This window comes from Triticum urartu, chromosome 7A, assembly GCF_056163025.1.
Source record: "Triticum urartu cultivar PI428250 chromosome 7A, HENAU_Tu73, whole genome shotgun sequence".
NCBI lineage: Eukaryota > Viridiplantae > Streptophyta > Magnoliopsida > Poales > Poaceae > Triticum > Triticum urartu.
Window position 1 is genome coordinate 257529286 of NC_141879.1, and position 21118 is coordinate 257550403.

The 21118-nt window shown below is 44.4% G+C and overlaps 4 protein-coding genes across 4 annotated transcripts; 2 read left to right on the forward strand and 2 right to left on the reverse strand.

The window, feature by feature from the left end:
- Nucleotides 1-472: 472 nt before the first annotated feature.
- On the forward strand, nucleotides 473-3148 carry LOC147959239 (chorismate mutase 2, cytosolic-like). Its single transcript, XM_087535448.1, has 5 exons — nucleotides 473-1055; nucleotides 2104-2190; nucleotides 2285-2431; nucleotides 2516-2608; nucleotides 2768-3148. The coding sequence occupies exons 1-5, from the start codon at nucleotides 768-770 to the stop codon at nucleotides 3017-3019; spliced, it is 867 nt and encodes a 288-aa protein (XP_087391574.1). The 5' UTR covers nucleotides 473-767; the 3' UTR covers nucleotides 3020-3148.
- Nucleotides 3149-3291: 143 nt separating this feature from the next.
- LOC125524383 (uncharacterized) lies at nucleotides 3292-7268 on the reverse strand. The gene is made up of 3 exons (XM_087535447.1): nucleotides 7030-7268; nucleotides 6339-6649; nucleotides 3292-4674 (listed from the first exon to the last, which is right to left on the reverse strand). Exons 1-3 carry the CDS (start codon nucleotides 7253-7255, stop codon nucleotides 3850-3852), a joined length of 1362 nt encoding a protein of 453 aa, XP_087391573.1. The 5' UTR covers nucleotides 7256-7268; the 3' UTR covers nucleotides 3292-3849.
- A 5284-nt stretch (nucleotides 7269-12552) lies between these two features.
- LOC125524382 (chorismate mutase 2, cytosolic-like) lies at nucleotides 12553-15228 on the forward strand. The gene is made up of 5 exons (XM_048689437.2): nucleotides 12553-13135; nucleotides 14184-14270; nucleotides 14365-14511; nucleotides 14596-14688; nucleotides 14848-15228. The coding sequence occupies exons 1-5, from the start codon at nucleotides 12848-12850 to the stop codon at nucleotides 15097-15099; spliced, it is 867 nt and encodes a 288-aa protein (XP_048545394.1). The 5' UTR covers nucleotides 12553-12847; the 3' UTR covers nucleotides 15100-15228.
- Nucleotides 15229-15371: 143 nt separating this feature from the next.
- Nucleotides 15372-19348, reverse strand: LOC147959240 (uncharacterized). Its single transcript, XM_087535499.1, has 3 exons — nucleotides 19110-19348; nucleotides 18419-18729; nucleotides 15372-16754 (listed from the first exon to the last, which is right to left on the reverse strand). Exons 1-3 carry the CDS (start codon nucleotides 19333-19335, stop codon nucleotides 15930-15932), a joined length of 1362 nt encoding a protein of 453 aa, XP_087391625.1. The 5' UTR covers nucleotides 19336-19348; the 3' UTR covers nucleotides 15372-15929.
- Nucleotides 19349-21118: the final 1770 nt, after the last annotated feature.

Genomic DNA, 21118 nt, shown 5'->3' on the forward strand with positions numbered 1-21118 from the left:
TTACTCACCCGGGGATATTTTCTTTACATGATATCCTTGGCCTGCGCGCCTCGTAAGTGTTACATAAACTTGCTTTCACGTCTGGGTTGTACTAACGTTGTTGGATCTCTGTCATGTTGGCTTTATTTATAGAATCGGGCTTTCAACTGTACCCTAAAAAAATCTCAGTGGATATACGGAGCACATGACGTTAAACACCAAGAAGATGGCGCTGCTTTCTTTTGAAAATGTTTAAGCTTATCTAATTTTTATTTTGAACAAATAAGCTTATCTAATTAGGTAGGGTAGCCCTTTTCGCAACTAGTATAATGTGGAGGTAGAGGGTGACCCCAGCCCACCATCACCGGATCACGCATTTGCCAAATTCATCCACTATCGTGGAAGCTTTAGCATTTCCCTTTCCAGTGACGATGATCCAACAGCACGTGCCGCCGCTTGTAATGTATACGAGATGCGCGCATGAGAGCACCCCACATTTGTTCACATCGTGTTTGACCCTGCGCCTTCTGACTTCTCATCTCTCTGAACCTTCTTCAGCTTATCAACTTGCACAACCCCTTCATCCAACGCAGACCAATTAATCGAGTCACATCACATGCACTGTACACTGTCCAATTAATCGCCCGCCGGCGATCCGTCGCCGTCCACCTATCGATTTGCTCTCCATTCGGTCACTTCTTTGATCATCCTTCCGGCCGCGTCCTTCTCGGCAACCATAAATACCCTACATCCATGAGTAACAGCTCGCTAAACCGATTGTAACACCAATGGCCGCGCCCTCCCTTCACACGTATCTCCTCCTCTTCTGCAACGCGATCGCGCTGCTGCTCGTGGTCGTGCCCCCGTGCGCGGGGCTCGGGCTCGACACGGTGAGGGGCTTCCTCACCAGGGAGGAGGACACCGTCGTCTTCAGCCTCATCGAGCGGGCCAAGCACCCGCTGAACCTGCCGGCCTACGACGATCGCCCGTGCTTCGGCCCCGCCGGCCGCCATGGCCGCCGCAACGGCTCCTTCGTCGAGCTCTTCGTCCGGGAGTCCGAGCAGATCCAGGCCAAGGTGTGGTAGTCCGATCGTTCGTTCTCGATGGCATCCATGCATGCATTCATGCATGATGCGATTCTCCTTCCCTCTCTTGTTCTCTTTCTTTGACTCTGCTACCTGGTAGCTGGTAGCTTTCAGTTCTTCTCTTTTCAACGCTCACTTGTCAATTGTTATGGCCCGAGGACGACCTCTGCTGTAGTTATGTCTAAGATGTTTTGACTTGAGCGTCTGAAAACTACGGTCAGACGTTACATGCTCCCGGGAAGGTGTTGACTGAACGTGATAACTAATACGCCCTCTGGTTCAAAATATAATCATATTTTATGAAAAAAAAACTGCTAATATCAATTTAACATTGTTCATGCTTGTAATATCTTGTATAATAATGGCGGTCAAACTTAAAAATGCTTGATTGACGGAAACTCTAAACCGGACCGAGTATATATATTGCAAAACCAGGCACTCCTTCCAATCAATATTATTTGTCGCAGCTTTAGTACAACTTTAATAATTCAGAGAAAGTAGTTAGTTACTTTAAGCATCAATATTACTTGTCGCGGTTTTAGTACAACTTTAGTAATTCGGAGGAAGTAGTTAGTTACTTTAAGCATCAATATTACTTGTTGCAGTTTTAGTACAACTTTAGTAATTCGGAGGAAGTAGTTAGTTACTTTAAGCATCAATATTACTTGTCTCGGTTTTAGTACAAGTTTAGTAATTCGGAGGAAGTAGTTAGTTACTTTAAGCATCAATATTATTTGTCGCAGTTTTAATACAAGTTTAGTAATTCGGAGGAAGTAGTTAGTTACTTTAAGCATCAATATTATTTGTCGCAGTTTTAGTACAACTTTAGTAATTCGGAGAAAGTAGTTGGTTACCTTAAGCAAAGAAGACAAAGCGTAAGTATATATTGCATTGGATTCGATTCACAGCAAAGCTAGACCACACTCCGGGTCTTATTTTCTAAATGAAGACACGTTACCGTTGTGCTAGTGCTACGACTGCAGTACTTAAGCAACCTCACAGGTAACAAACCTGACGAGCTGTGGAACGTTTTGTGCAGGCAGGATGGTACCAAAGCCAGCAGGAGGTCCCTTTCTTCCAATCCAGAGTGCCCTTCACGCTGGCGCCTCCATACAACTTCACCACCGTAAGCTTCCACTCCATGCATCTTCCATTGCCCAACAATGAAGAAACTCTGTCGCCGTCTTACCGTAACCTCGTGCTGACGAAATTCAATCCAGGATCTGCATCCCGGAGCGGCGTCCGTGAACGCGAACGACGCCATATGGGGCATGTATTTCAGCGAGCTGCTCCCTCTGCTGGCCAACAATGGCAGCGAGGATGGCAACTACGCTGTGACCGCCGCATCAGATCTCGCGTGCCTGCAGGTGATATGGAACGCCACATTGCATGCTTTTCTATATATACCCCAAATGCGCGTGGTGATATTGTGTTTGTCATCCTTCTCGCAGGCGCTCTCGAGGAGGATCAACTACGGGAGGTACGTGGCAGAAGTGAAGTTCAGAGGAGACCAGCAAAGATACACAGATTTGATTCGTTCAAAGGTACATGCTTCATCGATCATTTCATCTCATCGCCCAACAGTGAAACCAGTGTTGAAATGATCATGTAGTATAACTGATCTTTTTAAGATGATCATAAATGGTCACCAGAATGCATGGTCTATGTAATAAGCAAAGTAAAATCTCTCGATTTTTATGCAGGACAAGGATGCTCTGATGAAACTGCTGACATCTGAAGCCCAAGAGGATGTGGTGAAGAGGAGGGTGGAGAAGAAGGCCATGGTGTTCGGCCAAGATGTGACCTTGGACGGACCAACTGAAACTGGTGACGACGCCAGCAGCCAATCCAGTTTCAAAGTCGCCCCTTCGGTGGTTTACGAGTTGTATGACCGATGGGTGATCCCCTTGACAAAACAAGTGGAGGTCGAGTACCTTCTCCATCGTCTCGATTGAGCCGAGCCGAGACTCTTATCTTAGCAAAGCTAACCTAATTTGTTCACAATTGTACACACTTTGTATTGTCAGTACATAATTATCATGTGAAGGGAGACAAACACAATAAGAAACATGCATATTTGTGAAGCTCGCGATCTGTTCAGAATGTTCCAACAGAGTGGATTGATGACAGTTAAAGCTAGCAAAACAATGGGCAAAATATGCTTTGCATCTCTCATGTGCAAAGTACCAAATGGCTCCATATGAGCTTCTCTCGGCACAAACAGCTAACCGTTGCCAAGTTCTAGAATTGAGTCTACCAAGCCCAGGCCAACCGCTCTCATATAAGTTAGCCCCAAAATAGAAGAGATCCTACTCAGGTTTATGAGTTATATGCTTACTTATGTTTAGGCATCTCGATTGCATGCCCTGAGAACTCAGGCTTGCAAGTTTGATTGGTGCCTTCTTCCTCGGAGGTGACTCTCGAAATCAGATCGAGACAGGCAGTTAGCATTGCAGATGTTGCACATCCATCTTGACACTTCAGTTCCCTTGCCATCTCCCTACAGAGCTTCTATGTTCTCTTGGTGCCTTCTTCCTCGGAGGTGACTCTTGAGGTCAGATTGAGATGTGCAGTTAGCATTGCAGATGTCGCACATCCATCTTGACGCTTCAGTTCCCTTGTCATCAGCTTCTATGTTCTCTTGGTGCCTTCTGCCTCGGAGGTGACTCTCGAAGTCAGATTGAGATGTGCAATTAGCATTGCAAATGTCGCACATCCATCTTGACAGTTCAGGATCCTTGCCATCTCTTTGCTGAGCTTCTATGTTCTCTTGGTGCCTTCTGCCTCAGAGGTGACTCTCGAAATCAGATTGAGATGTGCAATTAGCATTGCAAATGTCGCACATCCATCTTGACACTTCAGGGTCCTTGTCACCTCCTTGCAGAGCCTCTATGTTCTCTTGGTGCCTTCTGCCTCGGAAGTGACTCTCGAAATCAGATTGAGATGTGCAGTTAGCATTGCAAATGTAGCACATCCATCTTGACACTTCAGGGTCCTTGCCATCTCCTTCCAGAGCTTCTATCTTCTCTTGGTGCCTTCTGCCTCGGAGGTGACTCTCGAAATCAGATTGAGATGTGCAATTAGCATTGCAAATGTCGCACATCCATCCTGACACTTCAGGGTCCTTGCCATCTCCTTGCAGAGCTTCTATGTTCTCTTGGTGCCTTCTGCCTCGGAGGTGACTCTCAAGGTCAGATTGAGATGTGCAGTTAGCATTGCAGATGCTGCACATCCATCTTGACACTTCAGGGTCCTTGCCATCTCCTTGCAGAGCTTCTATGTTCTGTTGGTGCCTTCTGCCTCGGAGGTGATTCTTGAGGTCAGACTGAGATGTACAGTTAGCATCGCAGATGCTGCAAAACCATGTTGGCATTGGTTTCAGGTTTTTGTCTGCAAGCTGGGGCACTTCTTTTTCATGTAGCCTCGCTTCAGCTCCCTTGCCTTCTCCCTGCAGAGCTTCTATGTTCTCTTGGTGCCTTCTGCCTCTTAAGTGATTCTGTAAATCTGTTTCACGATAGCATTTTGCGTCGCAGATGCTGCAAATCAACGATGGAGTTTCTGCAGTCCGTTTCCTCTTCATCCCAGAGAGTGCATTTTTGTGCTGCTTAGCCTGCTCAAGAGAGTTCTTATTAGCATAAAATGGCATGGCTAATCCCATTTCCTTCTTCAACATACAGATCGTATCAACTGAATACAAAGATATTACGACCTTTACTAGACATATATGATGTACAAATTTCCATACCATGAAAGATCTGCATAGAGTGAAATTCCCCTGATGTAACTAAAAGGGCCATATTCTATTTAGAATGCACTTTATCTTGTTCTATTCTCTATCATTCAACTTATGGTGTCAAGAAATTGGCACCATATGCAACTGGCAGATATATGTGGCTTTGTTTTACAGTTGAGCGTTTAAGCATTACTTGTTTGTAATCATAGTATTTAGAGAAGAGCATCTACAAGCCCCACGGTGTGTATTTTATCCATAATCTATACATTGAGGAGGCCCACTTTACCTATAAGCAGCTATTCACTTAACATATAAAAATGTCAAAGTGACATCATACGTAAATTATGTTGCTTGTTTTCAGAGCAAAGCACATCCTAAAAATTTCAATCGCACTAATTGTAGAGCACTGTCACAAGATAAAGATTAGTGAGAAAAGTATTTAGATTAGATAATTGAAAATGATATAGGAGAAGTAAACTATTAAAATTTTAACTATTAATATCTTTCAAGATATTCAGATTGCATAATTGAAAATAAAATCTGTGAATTTGTCTTGAAAAATACTTTCACACTGCATGGTTTTCTTGGAGCTATAAATATATTGTAGTGGAAAATGGTGGTTACAAATTGAGTTTTGTAGACTATGTCAATGTCCACAAGGAGCTTCTAGGGAATCAAATGGGATAGAAAGTATCAAGCATAACAACCATTTAAGGCCTAGGATCTACAAACCATTGTAGCCTAGTAAGAACAAGGGTCACTTTTATTTGGAAACTGCATTGTTTACCATGTATTTGTAAGAAATGACGGGTTTAAACAGATTTGTAAGTATGATCACACTAGACCACATTTCACAACGGAAAATCCTACAAACTGCAGGTCAAGCCATATTCAAATAATTATTTTGACTGTACAATATGGTGCAATGTGATGTTTTAAAAAAACCTGGCTCAACCTGTCGTCCGTAACAAATATACAGTCCAAAATAGAATCTATTCATTTTCAGATGAAAGGCATAGTTATCACTTGTATTGAAAGTCATAAGTCAGTATATTGACCATCAAACAAATACAGAGGCTAGTTTCTCACAAAGGTCAATATTGGACAAACCAAAGGGCAAATGCCCCATAATACAGATTTACAGTCAATCTACTGAATTTTATCACATGAAAGATGCATAGAACAAATTAATTGATGCTTAGCGCCGATCCGGTAGTTAGTCACAAATTCAGTAGTTCTACAAGCTGAATGCATAATGCCATAGTAAACTGGATTCAGTAAAGAGAAAAGTTACAAAATCTTAGCTGAGACATAGTTTACTCCAAAAACACACCTAATATCTGGGATGAACTAGAGCCTAGCTTTTACTTAATGTGTAATAAATATGACTTAGGAACAGAACAAACTTTTAGTGATTTAGCGAGTAGATGGGGATTAAAAAAATCTTGAAAGATGGCAGCATCCCGGCTATTTAGAACATACGATGAATCAACTGTCAAGGTGAACAAAATTGAAGATATAAAGGATAAGCAGCCGCTCACCCCAACGATCGGTGCATCCTCCTCGCTCGCCGGCCTGCACCGTGGAGGTCGATCCCATTCCACGGTCCGATCTTTGATGGGCCGCCTCGCAATCGACACGGGTACATCCAGTGGCTCATCATGAGGCAAAGGGGATGTGCCATGGTGGGGCATTGTGATCTGCCGGAACCTGGCATCAACATCACTGTTCAAGAGTTCGCGCTGGAACTCAGCCTCCAGCTCCTGCTGCTTGGCCAGTTCGTCCACGATGATTCGCTGGCGGATTTTCTCGTGCAAGAGTTCCCGGTGGAGCTCTTGTATCGTCATCTGCTCTGCATCCCCAACGCAACCGCTGTTAATTTCTAAAATGTGCTGGAAATTTCAACTAATGTCGCACAATCATTAAATCCCTAGCCTGCCACGCATTATCAATTCCTCGAATGGACCAAAACAGGTGCCTTTTTTCTGTCATGTTCTTGAATCTTGATCTAATAGGTGTGCAAGACATAGGGGAAAAATCACAAGTATTCAGATCCTAGAGACAGGGAGCAGTTCTTGCGTCTCTTAAAAAGAGAGAATAAATGCAGGCGATACTGGTACCTAACAAAACAGGTTAAAATCCCCTATTTTCTCAGAACAATGACAACTTCTACTGATTCCAAGCTCCAACCGCACAACTGAAGAACAAGAGCTAGTTCCGAATTTCCGTTACCATCAGCGGAAGGGGTGGGAATGCCGTAGATGTCGCCGGCGTCGGCCCGATGAGCGGCTCGGCGAGCGAGTTCCATGGCTGGGGCAAGGGTTTGGTAGAAGAGTGGTTTCTCTCTCCGCATCACGCATCCGCACGCCGGCCTCCACTTCCTGGCTTTGTCGCGTTGGTCCCCGTGCGTGCGTTTGGTTCCTCCGAGACTACCCTTTGGTTTCCCAATCCCAAACATCCGGTGCGTGGGTTTTAATTAAGACTTCCAAAGAGGATGGGGCGTCGACTTTCAAAGAGGATGGGGCGTCAACTCATTGACTGGGCGGCTGAGATTGCTGCCAACCCATCCGAGTTTGAGTCCCGACACGGACACGCGGTGTTCATGGAGTTTCTTCTATAAAGAAAAGCCAACGAGGGTTTAGTCATTGGTTGGTCTTATATTTTAATTAAGACTTTCAAATGATCCATCTAAATTCGGAAATGCTAATGGCCGAACATTCGCTGAGAAGGCAGTTCCAGCGAACGCCCCACAGTCATTGGATCCTGATCACGTGGATGGCAAAAACAAACAAATAAATCACTGGCAACCTTTCCTATATATGGAAAATTTCATGAATTCCCTCAAAAATGCATAGCAATTTTAGTTATTTCGGCATGGCAAATGAGGCGTTCATTGGCAAATTTGAAACTAGCGAACGTTCGCTAGATAAACATGTCCTCTAAATTAAATTCAGATACATCTCACAAAAAAAATACAGGTATCTCTTCTAAAAAGAATTCCATGTATCAACTCGAGGAGTTGTTGATGGATCATTACGACTTTTGAACTTGAAATTTGTATAAATAAAATAGGTCAACATTTTTAGCTAACAACTCAAACATGCTAGGTCCCATAAGTCAGACTCTCAATACATGAAGAAAATGTTGCATACTTGGCACCATTGTTGTACATGAGTCGTGTGATCGTATTTTCAAACACGTTGGGTCTCACATGGGAGTCTCTTCACGTATGGGTGGCAGACGCGCCCTGGTGGGTTGTGCCCACCCAGGTGCCCCCCTTAGGTGGCTCTTGGCTCCAGAAATTCTCTTTACTAATATAAAAATTCCTCGCAAAGTTCCGTTCCATTTCGAGAACTTTTATTTCTGCAGAAAAACAACACCATGGTAGTTCTGCTGAAAACAACGTCAGTCCGGGTTTAGTTCCATTCAAATCGTGCAAATTAGAGTCCAAAACAAGAGGAAAAGCATTATGAAAAGTAGATATGTTAGAGACGTATCAAAGGTCACCATGTACCCGATCTTGATTCGATGGACGACGACGAAGGTGGCCCAACCCTGATCGAGGGTGACCCTGCCGTTCATCTGCCGGACGATGACCCTTCGTGAGAAGCCGTTGTTCGTCTTCAACTTGAACTCTGTCGACACGGCTGGGAAGTGCTTGGTGAAGTCGAGGGGCATTGAGATGCACTCAAGCTTCGGGGCAAGGATCACCTTGTAGAAGTGAGTTGGCCCAGCCTCCTCATGGTAGTGCATGTAGTTCCGATGCTTGTCGCTAGGAGCTCCTCCGGCACCACGTCGTCATGCGTGGCCACCTCCTCATGCGTGGTTGGCACAACCTCCAAGGGCAGCACCACCTCCTTGCCATTTTCATTGTTCTCCATCTCAATCTGCATTATAAACAACACAAAGTTCATGGCGTCATGAAGAGCACAAGGTTCAAAGGTTGATCTGCATTAAAACCTATTGTCCAAAGCCCCTATATTTACCCACCCCGATAATCACTACTTGCCCACAACCGCACTCAGTTAACCCTCTCTCATTTTGTCTCTCACTCTTTCTCCTATCATCGCCATGAACTCCAACTCCAACCTTAACCCCTTCCCTTGGGGCATTGGATGGAGGGCTTTCTTCCTCGGGTGCTTGCTCGGTGACCGCAACCAAGTTTGAGAGCACCATGGAAGTGTGCTAGAACTTCAGTAGCATCGAAGACATGCACAAGGAGGCACACGATGTGGTGAAGAAGGCAACAACGGAGGAGTTGAAGACGCTGATTCCTGACCCAGCAAAGGGCGCTATGTCAGTCGAAATCCTTCGTTGGGCCATGAATCATGCCGACTCCAGCGACACTGTATAGAGGGAAAGGTGGTCCAAGTGCAGGGAGTACAGGGCTCCTCATGACCAGCGTGCTGCAGCGTATTGGAATAGGATTTTGGTGGTGCCGGAGGTCATCGGTTTGGAGCCGGAGGAGGAAGAAGAGGTGGAAATGGTTGTCAGGGCACCGGAGCTAGGCCACCGTACTTTGCCAATCGGTCTGGACTCCTGCGACAATGACAAGACGATGGCCTGGCCAGAGGACAAAACAAGGCCAAGGGCACCCGCTGCTCCAACCACCTCCAGGGTCGCCGGGGCTAAGATTTGAAACTACTGTGTAAGATTAACCCCCAATCCCCATTCCCCTTGTACCCAATCTGGATCGGAACCCTAAAATCCATCGCTACTAGGAACTCATGATGATGTTATGATCAGTTCTATGGATATTTACCCCGATTCCCCATTCGCCTAGAACACGGATCGAATGCGAAATAGTATGTGAGGAGGTGAAAGCAGTGCTTACCGCCATTGCGGAAGTGTGGCGGGTGATGTTGCGGATGCCGATGGTCGCCTTGCTATTCGTCGATCCGCTGAACGTCGTGATGACCCACAAGTATAGGGGATCAATCGTAGTCCTTTCGATAAGTAAGAGTGTCGAACCCAACGAGGAGCAAAAGAAAATGTCTAGCGGTTTTCACTAAGGTATTTTCTGCAAGCACTGAAATTATTGGTAACGAGTAGTTTGATAGCAAGATAATTTGCAACAGGCAATATGTAGTAACGGTAACAAAAGTGCAGCAAGGCAGCCCAATCCTTTTTGTAGCAAAGGACAGGCCAGCACGGTGTCTTATAATAAGCAAGGCGTTCTTGAGGACACACAGGAATTTCATCTAGTCACTTTCATCATGCTTGTTTGATTCACGTTCATTACTTTGATAATTTGATATATGGGTGGACCAGTGCTTGGGTGTTATTCTTACTTGAACAAGCGTCCCACTTATGATTACCCCATCTCGCAAGCATCCGCAACTACGAAAGAAGAATTAAGATAAATCTAACCATAGCATGAAACGTCTGGATCCAAATCAGCCCCTTACGGAATACCACATAAATTAGAGTTTAAGTTTCTACCACTCTAGCAACCCATCATCTAATTACTACTCCACAATGCATTCCTTTAGGCTCAAAGATGATGAAGTGTCATGTAGTCAAAGTTCACATGACACCACTACTAGCAACAAAAGTAACTACTCACAAATCATATTCATGTTCAAGATCAGAGGGGTATTGAATATCATTAAGGATCTGAGCATATAATCTTCCATCAAATAAACCAATTAGCATCAACTACTAGATGTAATCAATATTACTAGCAACCCACGGGTACCAATATGGAGTTTTGATACAAAGACTGAATACAAGAGATGAACTAGCGTTTGAAATGAGATGGTGCTGGTGAAGATGTTCAAGAAGATTGGTCCTCCCATGATGAGAGGGTTGTTGGTGATGACGATGACTTCGATTTCCCAGTATCCCCGGTGGAATTGCTCATCGGAGAGCAAAAGTGATCCTGCCCAAGTTCCACCTCGAGACGGCGGCGCTCCGTCCCAAAAGTCTTCTGCTAATTTTTTCTAGGGCAAATGGGCTTATATACTAGAAGATAGGCATCAGAGGCTGGCCAGGGGCTCCACGAGCCACTAGGGCACGCCCAGGGGGTGGGCGTACCCTGGTGCCTCATGGGCACCTGGGTGGCCTTCTCTGGTATTTATTTTCAACAATATTTTTTATTTATTCCAATACAAATCTTCGTGAAATTTCAACTCATTTGGAGATGTGCAGAATAGGTATCTCTGACATGGCTTTTTCAGGTCCAGAATTCCAGCTGCAGGCAATCTCCCTCTTCATGTAAATCTTGCAAATTAAGAGAGAAAAGGCATTAGAATTGCTCCACAAAGTGTTATATTGATCAAAAACATTATAAATAACCATAGGAAAACATGATACAAAATGGATGTATCACGCCGCCACCGCCGGTGAGAGTGGGAGAGTGAAGAGAGAGTGGTGCGGGAAGGTGAGGGTAATTATTGCCAGCGCTCTGGGAAGCAACGCGACTTCTCGAGTGTGGCTCCTCGCGTGCAGCCGCCGCCGCCCACGCGCATCGCAAGGGCCTGGCTCTGGAAAAACTGCCTATTTGAGCGTTACCAGCAGGCCCGGCTGGGAGGTGCTTTGAGGTCCGTGCGATGTAGGCCAAACAGTGAACGCAGGTAGGCAAACAACCCATTTTTCTTCCGGCGCGGGCCTGGTTGGCCTCTATGCGGGCTACCAAACACGCCCTCTATGTTTTCCTACTATTTTTTTTTCTTTTCTAATTTTTCTTTTTTTCTTTTCGTCTTTCTCTTCTTCCACGGTTTTTTCGGACATTTTTTTATTTCCTATTTTTTAATTAATGAATATTTTTAAATTTTTTGAACATTTTCATTAATGTCAGTAATATTTTTCAATTCTTTTGAACACCTTTTAATCTGCAAATAAAATTTTCAAATTTGAGTACATTATTAAAATTCATGATCATTTTTTTACAAATTGAATTTTTATAAAAAATCGTGGACATTTTCAAAATTTGTGAGATTTTAAAATTCCCGAACATTTTGCGTTGCGATGGCATCCACCGTTATCGAGTTTGTAGGTGTGGAGTGGTGGCTTTAGGTTGTGTAATGCATATTTTTGCAAGAGCTTTGTTGAAAATTTTAATAAAAATGATTGTGTGCATCTTTTGATGAAGAGGCCCGGAGTTTCAACTTCCTTTTCTAAAAAAATGAACATTTGTCATATAATCGATCCACTAATTTCTTGTTTAAATTTGTTCGTCTTCTGCTCCAGTGGAAGACTCTCGCTAAGGCCGTGGACACTGGTGCTTTTTTTTAAGATCATCTTCAAGATCCGCACATCTGTTATCGCCTTATGTCCTACAATTACTCATCCGGGGATATTTTCTTTACATGATATCCTTGGCCTGCGCGCCTCGTAAGTGTTACATAAACTTGCTTTCACGTCTGGGTTGTACTAACGTTGTTGGATCTCTGTCATGTTGGCTTTATTTATAGAATCGGGCTTTCAACTGTACCCTAAAAAAATCTCAGTGGATATACGGAGCACATGACGTTAAACACCAAGAAGATGGCGCTGCTTTCTTTTGAAAATGTTTAAGCTTATCTAATTTTTATTTTGAACAAATAAGCTTATCTAATTAGGTAGGGTAGCCCTTTTCGCAACTAGTATAATGTGGAGGTAGAGGGTGACCCCAGCCCACCATCACCGGATCACGCATTTGCCAAATTCATCCACTATCGTGGAAGCTTTAGCATTTCCCTTTCCAGTGACGATGATCCAACAGCACGTGCCGCCGCTTGTAATGTATACGAGATGCGCGCATGAGAGCACCCCACATTTGTTCACATCGTGTTTGACCCTGCGCCTTCTGACTTCTCATCTCTCTGAACCTTCTTCAGCTTATCAACTTGCACAACCCCTTCATCCAACGCAGACCAATTAATCGAGTCACATCACATGCACTGTACACTGTCCAATTAATCGCCCGCCGGCGATCCGTCGCCGTCCACCTATCGATTTGCTCTCCATTCGGTCACTTCTTTGATCATCCTTCCGGCCGCGTCCTTCTCGGCAACCATAAATACCCTACATCCATGAGTAACAGCTCGCTAAACCGATTGTAACACCAATGGCCGCGCCCTCCCTTCACACGTATCTCCTCCTCTTCTGCAACGCGATCGCGCTGCTGCTCGTGGTCGTGCCCCCGTGCGCGGGGCTCGGGCTCGACACGGTGAGGGGCTTCCTCACCAGGGAGGAGGACACCGTCGTCTTCAGCCTCATCGAGCGGGCCAAGCACCCGCTGAACCTGCCGGCCTACGACGATCGCCCGTGCTTCGGCCCCGCCGGCCGCCATGGCCGCCGCAACGGCTCCTTCGTCGAGCTCTTCGTCCGGGAGTCCGAGCAGATCCAGGCCAAGGTGTGGTAGTCCGATCGTTCGTTCTCGATGGCATCCATGCATGCATTCATGCATGATGCGATTCTCCTTCCCTCTCTTGTTCTCTTTCTTTGACTCTGCTACCTGGTAGCTGGTAGCTTTCAGTTCTTCTCTTTTCAACGCTCACTTGTCAATTGTTATGGCCCGAGGACGACCTCTGCTGTAGTTATGTCTAAGATGTTTTGACTTGAGCGTCTGAAAACTACGGTCAGACGTTACATGCTCCCGGGAAGGTGTTGACTGAACGTGATAACTAATACGCCCTCTGGTTCAAAATATAATCATATTTTATGAAAAAAAAACTGCTAATATCAATTTAACATTGTTCATGCTTGTAATATCTTGTATAATAATGGCGGTCAAACTTAAAAATGCTTGATTGACGGAAACTCTAAACCGGACCGAGTATATATATTGCAAAACCAGGCACTCCTTCCAATCAATATTATTTGTCGCAGCTTTAGTACAACTTTAATAATTCAGAGAAAGTAGTTAGTTACTTTAAGCATCAATATTACTTGTCGCGGTTTTAGTACAACTTTAGTAATTCGGAGGAAGTAGTTAGTTACTTTAAGCATCAATATTACTTGTTGCAGTTTTAGTACAACTTTAGTAATTCGGAGGAAGTAGTTAGTTACTTTAAGCATCAATATTACTTGTCTCGGTTTTAGTACAAGTTTAGTAATTCGGAGGAAGTAGTTAGTTACTTTAAGCATCAATATTATTTGTCGCAGTTTTAATACAAGTTTAGTAATTCGGAGGAAGTAGTTAGTTACTTTAAGCATCAATATTATTTGTCGCAGTTTTAGTACAACTTTAGTAATTCGGAGAAAGTAGTTGGTTACCTTAAGCAAAGAAGACAAAGCGTAAGTATATATTGCATTGGATTCGATTCACAGCAAAGCTAGACCACACTCCGGGTCTTATTTTCTAAATGAAGACACGTTACCGTTGTGCTAGTGCTACGACTGCAGTACTTAAGCAACCTCACAGGTAACAAACCTGACGAGCTGTGGAACGTTTTGTGCAGGCAGGATGGTACCAAAGCCAGCAGGAGGTCCCTTTCTTCCAATCCAGAGTGCCCTTCACGCTGGCGCCTCCATACAACTTCACCACCGTAAGCTTCCACTCCATGCATCTTCCATTGCCCAACAATGAAGAAACTCTGTCGCCGTCTTACCGTAACCTCGTGCTGACGAAATTCAATCCAGGATCTGCATCCCGGAGCGGCGTCCGTGAACGCGAACGACGCCATATGGGGCATGTATTTCAGCGAGCTGCTCCCTCTGCTGGCCAACAATGGCAGCGAGGATGGCAACTACGCTGTGACCGCCGCATCAGATCTCGCGTGCCTGCAGGTGATATGGAACGCCACATTGCATGCTTTTCTATATATACCCCAAATGCGCGTGGTGATATTGTGTTTGTCATCCTTCTCGCAGGCGCTCTCGAGGAGGATCAACTACGGGAGGTACGTGGCAGAAGTGAAGTTCAGAGGAGACCAGCAAAGATACACAGATTTGATTCGTTCAAAGGTACATGCTTCATCGATCATTTCATCTCATCGCCCAACAGTGAAACCAGTGTTGAAATGATCATGTAGTATAACTGATCTTTTTAAGATGATCATAAATGGTCACCAGAATGCATGGTCTATGTAATAAGCAAAGTAAAATCTCTCGATTTTTATGCAGGACAAGGATGCTCTGATGAAACTGCTGACATCTGAAGCCCAAGAGGATGTGGTGAAGAGGAGGGTGGAGAAGAAGGCCATGGTGTTCGGCCAAGATGTGACCTTGGACGGACCAACTGAAACTGGTGACGACGCCAGCAGCCAATCCAGTTTCAAAGTCGCCCCTTCGGTGGTTTACGAGTTGTATGACCGATGGGTGATCCCCTTGACAAAACAAGTGGAGGTCGAGTACCTTCTCCATCGTCTCGATTGAGCCGAGCCGAGACTCTTATCTTAGCAAAGCTAACCTAATTTGTTCACAATTGTACACACTTTGTATTGTCAGTACATAATTATCATGTGAAGGGAGACAAACACAATAAGAAACATGCATATTTGTGAAGCTCGCGATCTGTTCAGAATGTTCCAACAGAGTGGATTGATGACAGTTAAAGCTAGCAAAACAATGGGCAAAATATGCTTTGCATCTCTCATGTGCAAAGTACCAAATGGCTCCATATGAGCTTCTCTCGGCACAAACAGCTAACCGTTGCCAAGTTCTAGAATTGAGTCTACCAAGCCCAGGCCAACCGCTCTCATATAAGTTAGCCCCAAAATAGAAGAGATCCTACTCAGGTTTATGAGTTATATGCTTACTTATGTTTAGGCATCTCGATTGCATGCCCTGAGAACTCAGGCTTGCAAGTTTGATTGGTGCCTTCTTCCTCGGAGGTGACTCTCGAAATCAGATCGAGACAGGCAGTTAGCATTGCAGATGTTGCACATCCATCTTGACACTTCAGTTCCCTTGCCATCTCCCTACAGAGCTTCTATGTTCTCTTGGTGCCTTCTTCCTCGGAGGTGACTCTTGAGGTCAGATTGAGATGTGCAGTTAGCATTGCAGATGTCGCACATCCATCTTGACGCTTCAGTTCCCTTGTCATCAGCTTCTATGTTCTCTTGGTGCCTTCTGCCTCGGAGGTGACTCTCGAAGTCAGATTGAGATGTGCAATTAGCATTGCAAATGTCGCACATCCATCTTGACAGTTCAGGATCCTTGCCATCTCTTTGCTGAGCTTCTATGTTCTCTTGGTGCCTTCTGCCTCAGAGGTGACTCTCGAAATCAGATTGAGATGTGCAATTAGCATTGCAAATGTCGCACATCCATCTTGACACTTCAGGGTCCTTGTCACCTCCTTGCAGAGCCTCTATGTTCTCTTGGTGCCTTCTGCCTCGGAAGTGACTCTCGAAATCAGATTGAGATGTGCAGTTAGCATTGCAAATGTAGCACATCCATCTTGACACTTCAGGGTCCTTGCCATCTCCTTCCAGAGCTTCTATCTTCTCTTGGTGCCTTCTGCCTCGGAGGTGACTCTCGAAATCAGATTGAGATGTGCAATTAGCATTGCAAATGTCGCACATCCATCCTGACACTTCAGGGTCCTTGCCATCTCCTTGCAGAGCTTCTATGTTCTCTTGGTGCCTTCTGCCTCGGAGGTGACTCTCAAGGTCAGATTGAGATGTGCAGTTAGCATTGCAGATGCTGCACATCCATCTTGACACTTCAGGGTCCTTGCCATCTCCTTGCAGAGCTTCTATGTTCTGTTGGTGCCTTCTGCCTCGGAGGTGATTCTTGAGGTCAGACTGAGATGTACAGTTAGCATCGCAGATGCTGCAAAACCATGTTGGCATTGGTTTCAGGTTTTTGTCTGCAAGCTGGGGCACTTCTTTTTCATGTAGCCTCGCTTCAGCTCCCTTGCCTTCTCCCTGCAGAGCTTCTATGTTCTCTTGGTGCCTTCTGCCTCTTAAGTGATTCTGTAAATCTGTTTCACGATAGCATTTTGCGTCGCAGATGCTGCAAATCAACGATGGAGTTTCTGCAGTCCGTTTCCTCTTCATCCCAGAGAGTGCATTTTTGTGCTGCTTAGCCTGCTCAAGAGAGTTCTTATTAGCATAAAATGGCATGGCTAATCCCATTTCCTTCTTCAACATACAGATCGTATCAACTGAATACAAAGATATTACGACCTTTACTAGACATATATGATGTACAAATTTCCATACCATGAAAGATCTGCATAGAGTGAAATTCCCCTGATGTAACTAAAAGGGCCATATTCTATTTAGAATGCACTTTATCTTGTTCTATTCTCTATCATTCAACTTATGGTGTCAAGAAATTGGCACCATATGCAACTGGCAGATATATGTGGCTTTGTTTTACAGTTGAGCGTTTAAGCATTACTTGTTTGTAATCATAGTATTTAGAGAAGAGCATCTACAAGCCCCACGGTGTGTATTTTATCCATAATCTATACATTGAGGAGGCCCACTTTACCTATAAGCAGCTATTCACTTAACATATAAAAATGTCAAAGTGACATCATACGTAAATTATGTTGCTTGTTTTCAGAGCAAAGCACATCCTAAAAATTTCAATCGCACTAATTGTAGAGCACTGTCACAAGATAAAGATTAGTGAGAAAAGTATTTAGATTAGATAATTGAAAATGATATAGGAGAAGTAAACTATTAAAATTTTAACTATTAATATCTTTCAAGATATTCAGATTGCATAATTGAAAATAAAATCTGTGAATTTGTCTTGAAAAATACTTTCACACTGCATGGTTTTCTTGGAGCTATAAATATATTGTAGTGGAAAATGGTGGTTACAAATTGAGTTTTGTAGACTATGTCAATGTCCACAAGGAGCTTCTAGGGAATCAAATGGGATAGAAAGTATCAAGCATAACAACCATTTAAGGCCTAGGATCTACAAACCATTGTAGCCTAGTAAGAACAAGGGTCACTTTTATTTGGAAACTGCATTGTTTACCATGTATTTGTAAGAAATGACGGGTTTAAACAGATTTGTAAGTATGATCACACTAGACCACATTTCACAACGGAAAATCCTACAAACTGCAGGTCAAGCCATATTCAAATAATTATTTTGACTGTACAATATGGTGCAATGTGATGTTTTAAAAAAACCTGGCTCAACCTGTCGTCCGTAACAAATATACAGTCCAAAATAGAATCTATTCATTTTCAGATGAAAGGCATAGTTATCACTTGTATTGAAAGTCATAAGTCAGTATATTGACCATCAAACAAATACAGAGGCTAGTTTCTCACAAAGGTCAATATTGGACAAACCAAAGGGCAAATGCCCCATAATACAGATTTACAGTCAATCTACTGAATTTTATCACATGAAAGATGCATAGAACAAATTAATTGATGCTTAGCGCCGATCCGGTAGTTAGTCACAAATTCAGTAGTTCTACAAGCTGAATGCATAATGCCATAGTAAACTGGATTCAGTAAAGAGAAAAGTTACAAAATCTTAGCTGAGACATAGTTTACTCCAAAAACACACCTAATATCTGGGATGAACTAGAGCCTAGCTTTTACTTAATGTGTAATAAATATGACTTAGGAACAGAACAAACTTTTAGTGATTTAGCGAGTAGATGGGGATTAAAAAAATCTTGAAAGATGGCAGCATCCCGGCTATTTAGAACATACGATGAATCAACTGTCAAGGTGAACAAAATTGAAGATATAAAGGATAAGCAGCCGCTCACCCCAACGATCGGTGCATCCTCCTCGCTCGCCGGCCTGCACCGTGGAGGTCGATCCCATTCCACGGTCCGATCTTTGATGGGCCGCCTCGCAATCGACACGGGTACATCCAGTGGCTCATCATGAGGCAAAGGGGATGTGCCATGGTGGGGCATTGTGATCTGCCGGAACCTGGCATCAACATCACTGTTCAAGAGTTCGCGCTGGAACTCAGCCTCCAGCTCCTGCTGCTTGGCCAGTTCGTCCACGATGATTCGCTGGCGGATTTTCTCGTGCAAGAGTTCCCGGTGGAGCTCTTGTATCGTCATCTGCTCTGCATCCCCAACGCAACCGCTGTTAATTTCTAAAATGTGCTGGAAATTTCAACTAATGTCGCACAATCATTAAATCCCTAGCCTGCCACGCATTATCAATTCCTCGAATGGACCAAAACAGGTGCCTTTTTTCTGTCATGTTCTTGAATCTTGATCTAATAGGTGTGCAAGACATAGGGGAAAAATCACAAGTATTCAGATCCTAGAGACAGGGAGCAGTTCTTGCGTCTCTTAAAAAGAGAGAATAAATGCAGGCGATACTGGTACCTAACAAAACAGGTTAAAATCCCCTATTTTCTCAGAACAATGACAACTTCTACTGATTCCAAGCTCCAACCGCACAACTGAAGAACAAGAGCTAGTTCCGAATTTCCGTTACCATCAGCGGAAGGGGTGGGAATGCCGTAGATGTCGCCGGCGTCGGCCCGATGAGCGGCTCGGCGAGCGAGTTCCATGGCTGGGGCAAGGGTTTGGTAGAAGAGTGGTTTCTCTCTCCGCATCACGCATCCGCACGCCGGCCTCCACTTCCTGGCTTTGTCGCGTTGGTCCCCGTGCGTGCGTTTGGTTCCTCCGAGACTACCCTTTGGTTTCCCAATCCCAAACATCCGGTGCGTGGGTTTTAATTAAGACTTCCAAAGAGGATGGGGCGTCGACTTTCAAAGAGGATGGGGCGTCAACTCATTGACTGGGCGGCTGAGATTGCTGCCAACCCATCCGAGTTTGAGTCCCGACACGGACACGCGGTGTTCATGGAGTTTCTTCTATAAAGAAAAGCCAACGAGGGTTTAGTCATTGGTTGGTCTTATATTTTAATTAAGACTTTCAAATGATCCATCTAAATTCGGAAATGCTAATGGCCGAACATTCGCTGAGAAGGCAGTTCCAGCGAACGCCCCACAGTCATTGGATCCTGATCACGTGGATGGCAAAAACAAACAAATAAATCACTGGCAACCTTTCCTATATATGGAAAATTTCATGAATTCCCTCAAAAATGCATAGCAATTTTAGTTATTTCGGCATGGCAAATGAGGCGTTCATTGGCAAATTTGAAACTAGCGAACGTTCGCTAGATAAACATGTCCTCTAAATTAAATTCAGATACATCTCACAAAAAAAATACAGGTATCTCTTCTAAAAAGAATTCCATGTATCAACTCGAGGAGTTGTTGATGGATCATTACGACTTTTGAACTTGAAATTTGTATAAATAAAATAGGTCAACATTTTTAGCTAACAACTCAAACATGCTAGGTCCCATAAGTCAGACTCTCAATACATGAAGAAAATGTTGCATACTTGGCACCATTGTTGTACATGAGTCGTGTGATCGTATTTTCAAACACGTTGGGTCTCACATGGGAGTCTCTTCACGTATGGGTGGCAGACGCGCCCTGGTGGGTTGTGCCCACCCAGGTGCCCCCCTTAGGTGGCTCTTGGCTCCAGAAATTCTCTTTACTAATATAAAAATTCCTCGCAAAGTTCCGTTCCATTTCGAGAACTTTTATTTCTGCAGAAAAACAACACCATGGTAGTTCTGCTGAAAACAACGTCAGTCCGGGTTTAGTTCCATTCAAATCGTGCAAATTAGAGTCCAAAACAAGAGGAAAAGCATTATGAAAAGTAGATATGTTAGAGACGTATCAAAGGTCACCATGTACCCGATCTTGATTCGATGGACGACGACGAAGGTGGCCCAACCCTGATCGAGGGTGACCCTGCCGTTCATCTGCCGGACGATGACCCTTCGTGAGAAGCCGTTGTTCGTCTTCAACTTGAACTCTGTCGACACGGCTGGGAAGTGCTTGGTGAAGTCGAGGGGCATTGAGATGCACTCAAGCTTCGGGGCAAGGATCACCTTGTAGAAGTGAGTTGGCCCAGCCTCCTCATGGTAGTGCATGTAGTTCCGATGCTTGTCGCTAGGAGCTCCTCCGGCACCACGTCGTCATGCGTGGCCACCTCCTCATGCGTGGTTGGCACAACCTCCAAGGGCAGCACCACCTCCTTGCCATTTTCATTGTTCTCCATCTCAATCTGCATTATAAACAACACAAAGTTCATGGCGTCATGAAGAGCACAAGGTTCAAAGGTTGATCTGCATTAAAACCTATTGTCCAAAGCCCCTATATTTACCCACCCCGATAATCACTACTTGCCCACAACCGCACTCAGTTAACCCTCTCTCATTTTGTCTCTCACTCTTTCTCCTATCATCGCCATGAACTCCAACTCCAACCTTAACCCCTTCCCTTGGGGCATTGGATGGAGGGCTTTCTTCCTCGGGTGCTTGCTCGGTGACCGCAACCAAGTTTGAGAGCACCATGGAAGTGTGCTAGAACTTCAGTAGCATCGAAGACATGCACAAGGAGGCACACGATGTGGTGAAGA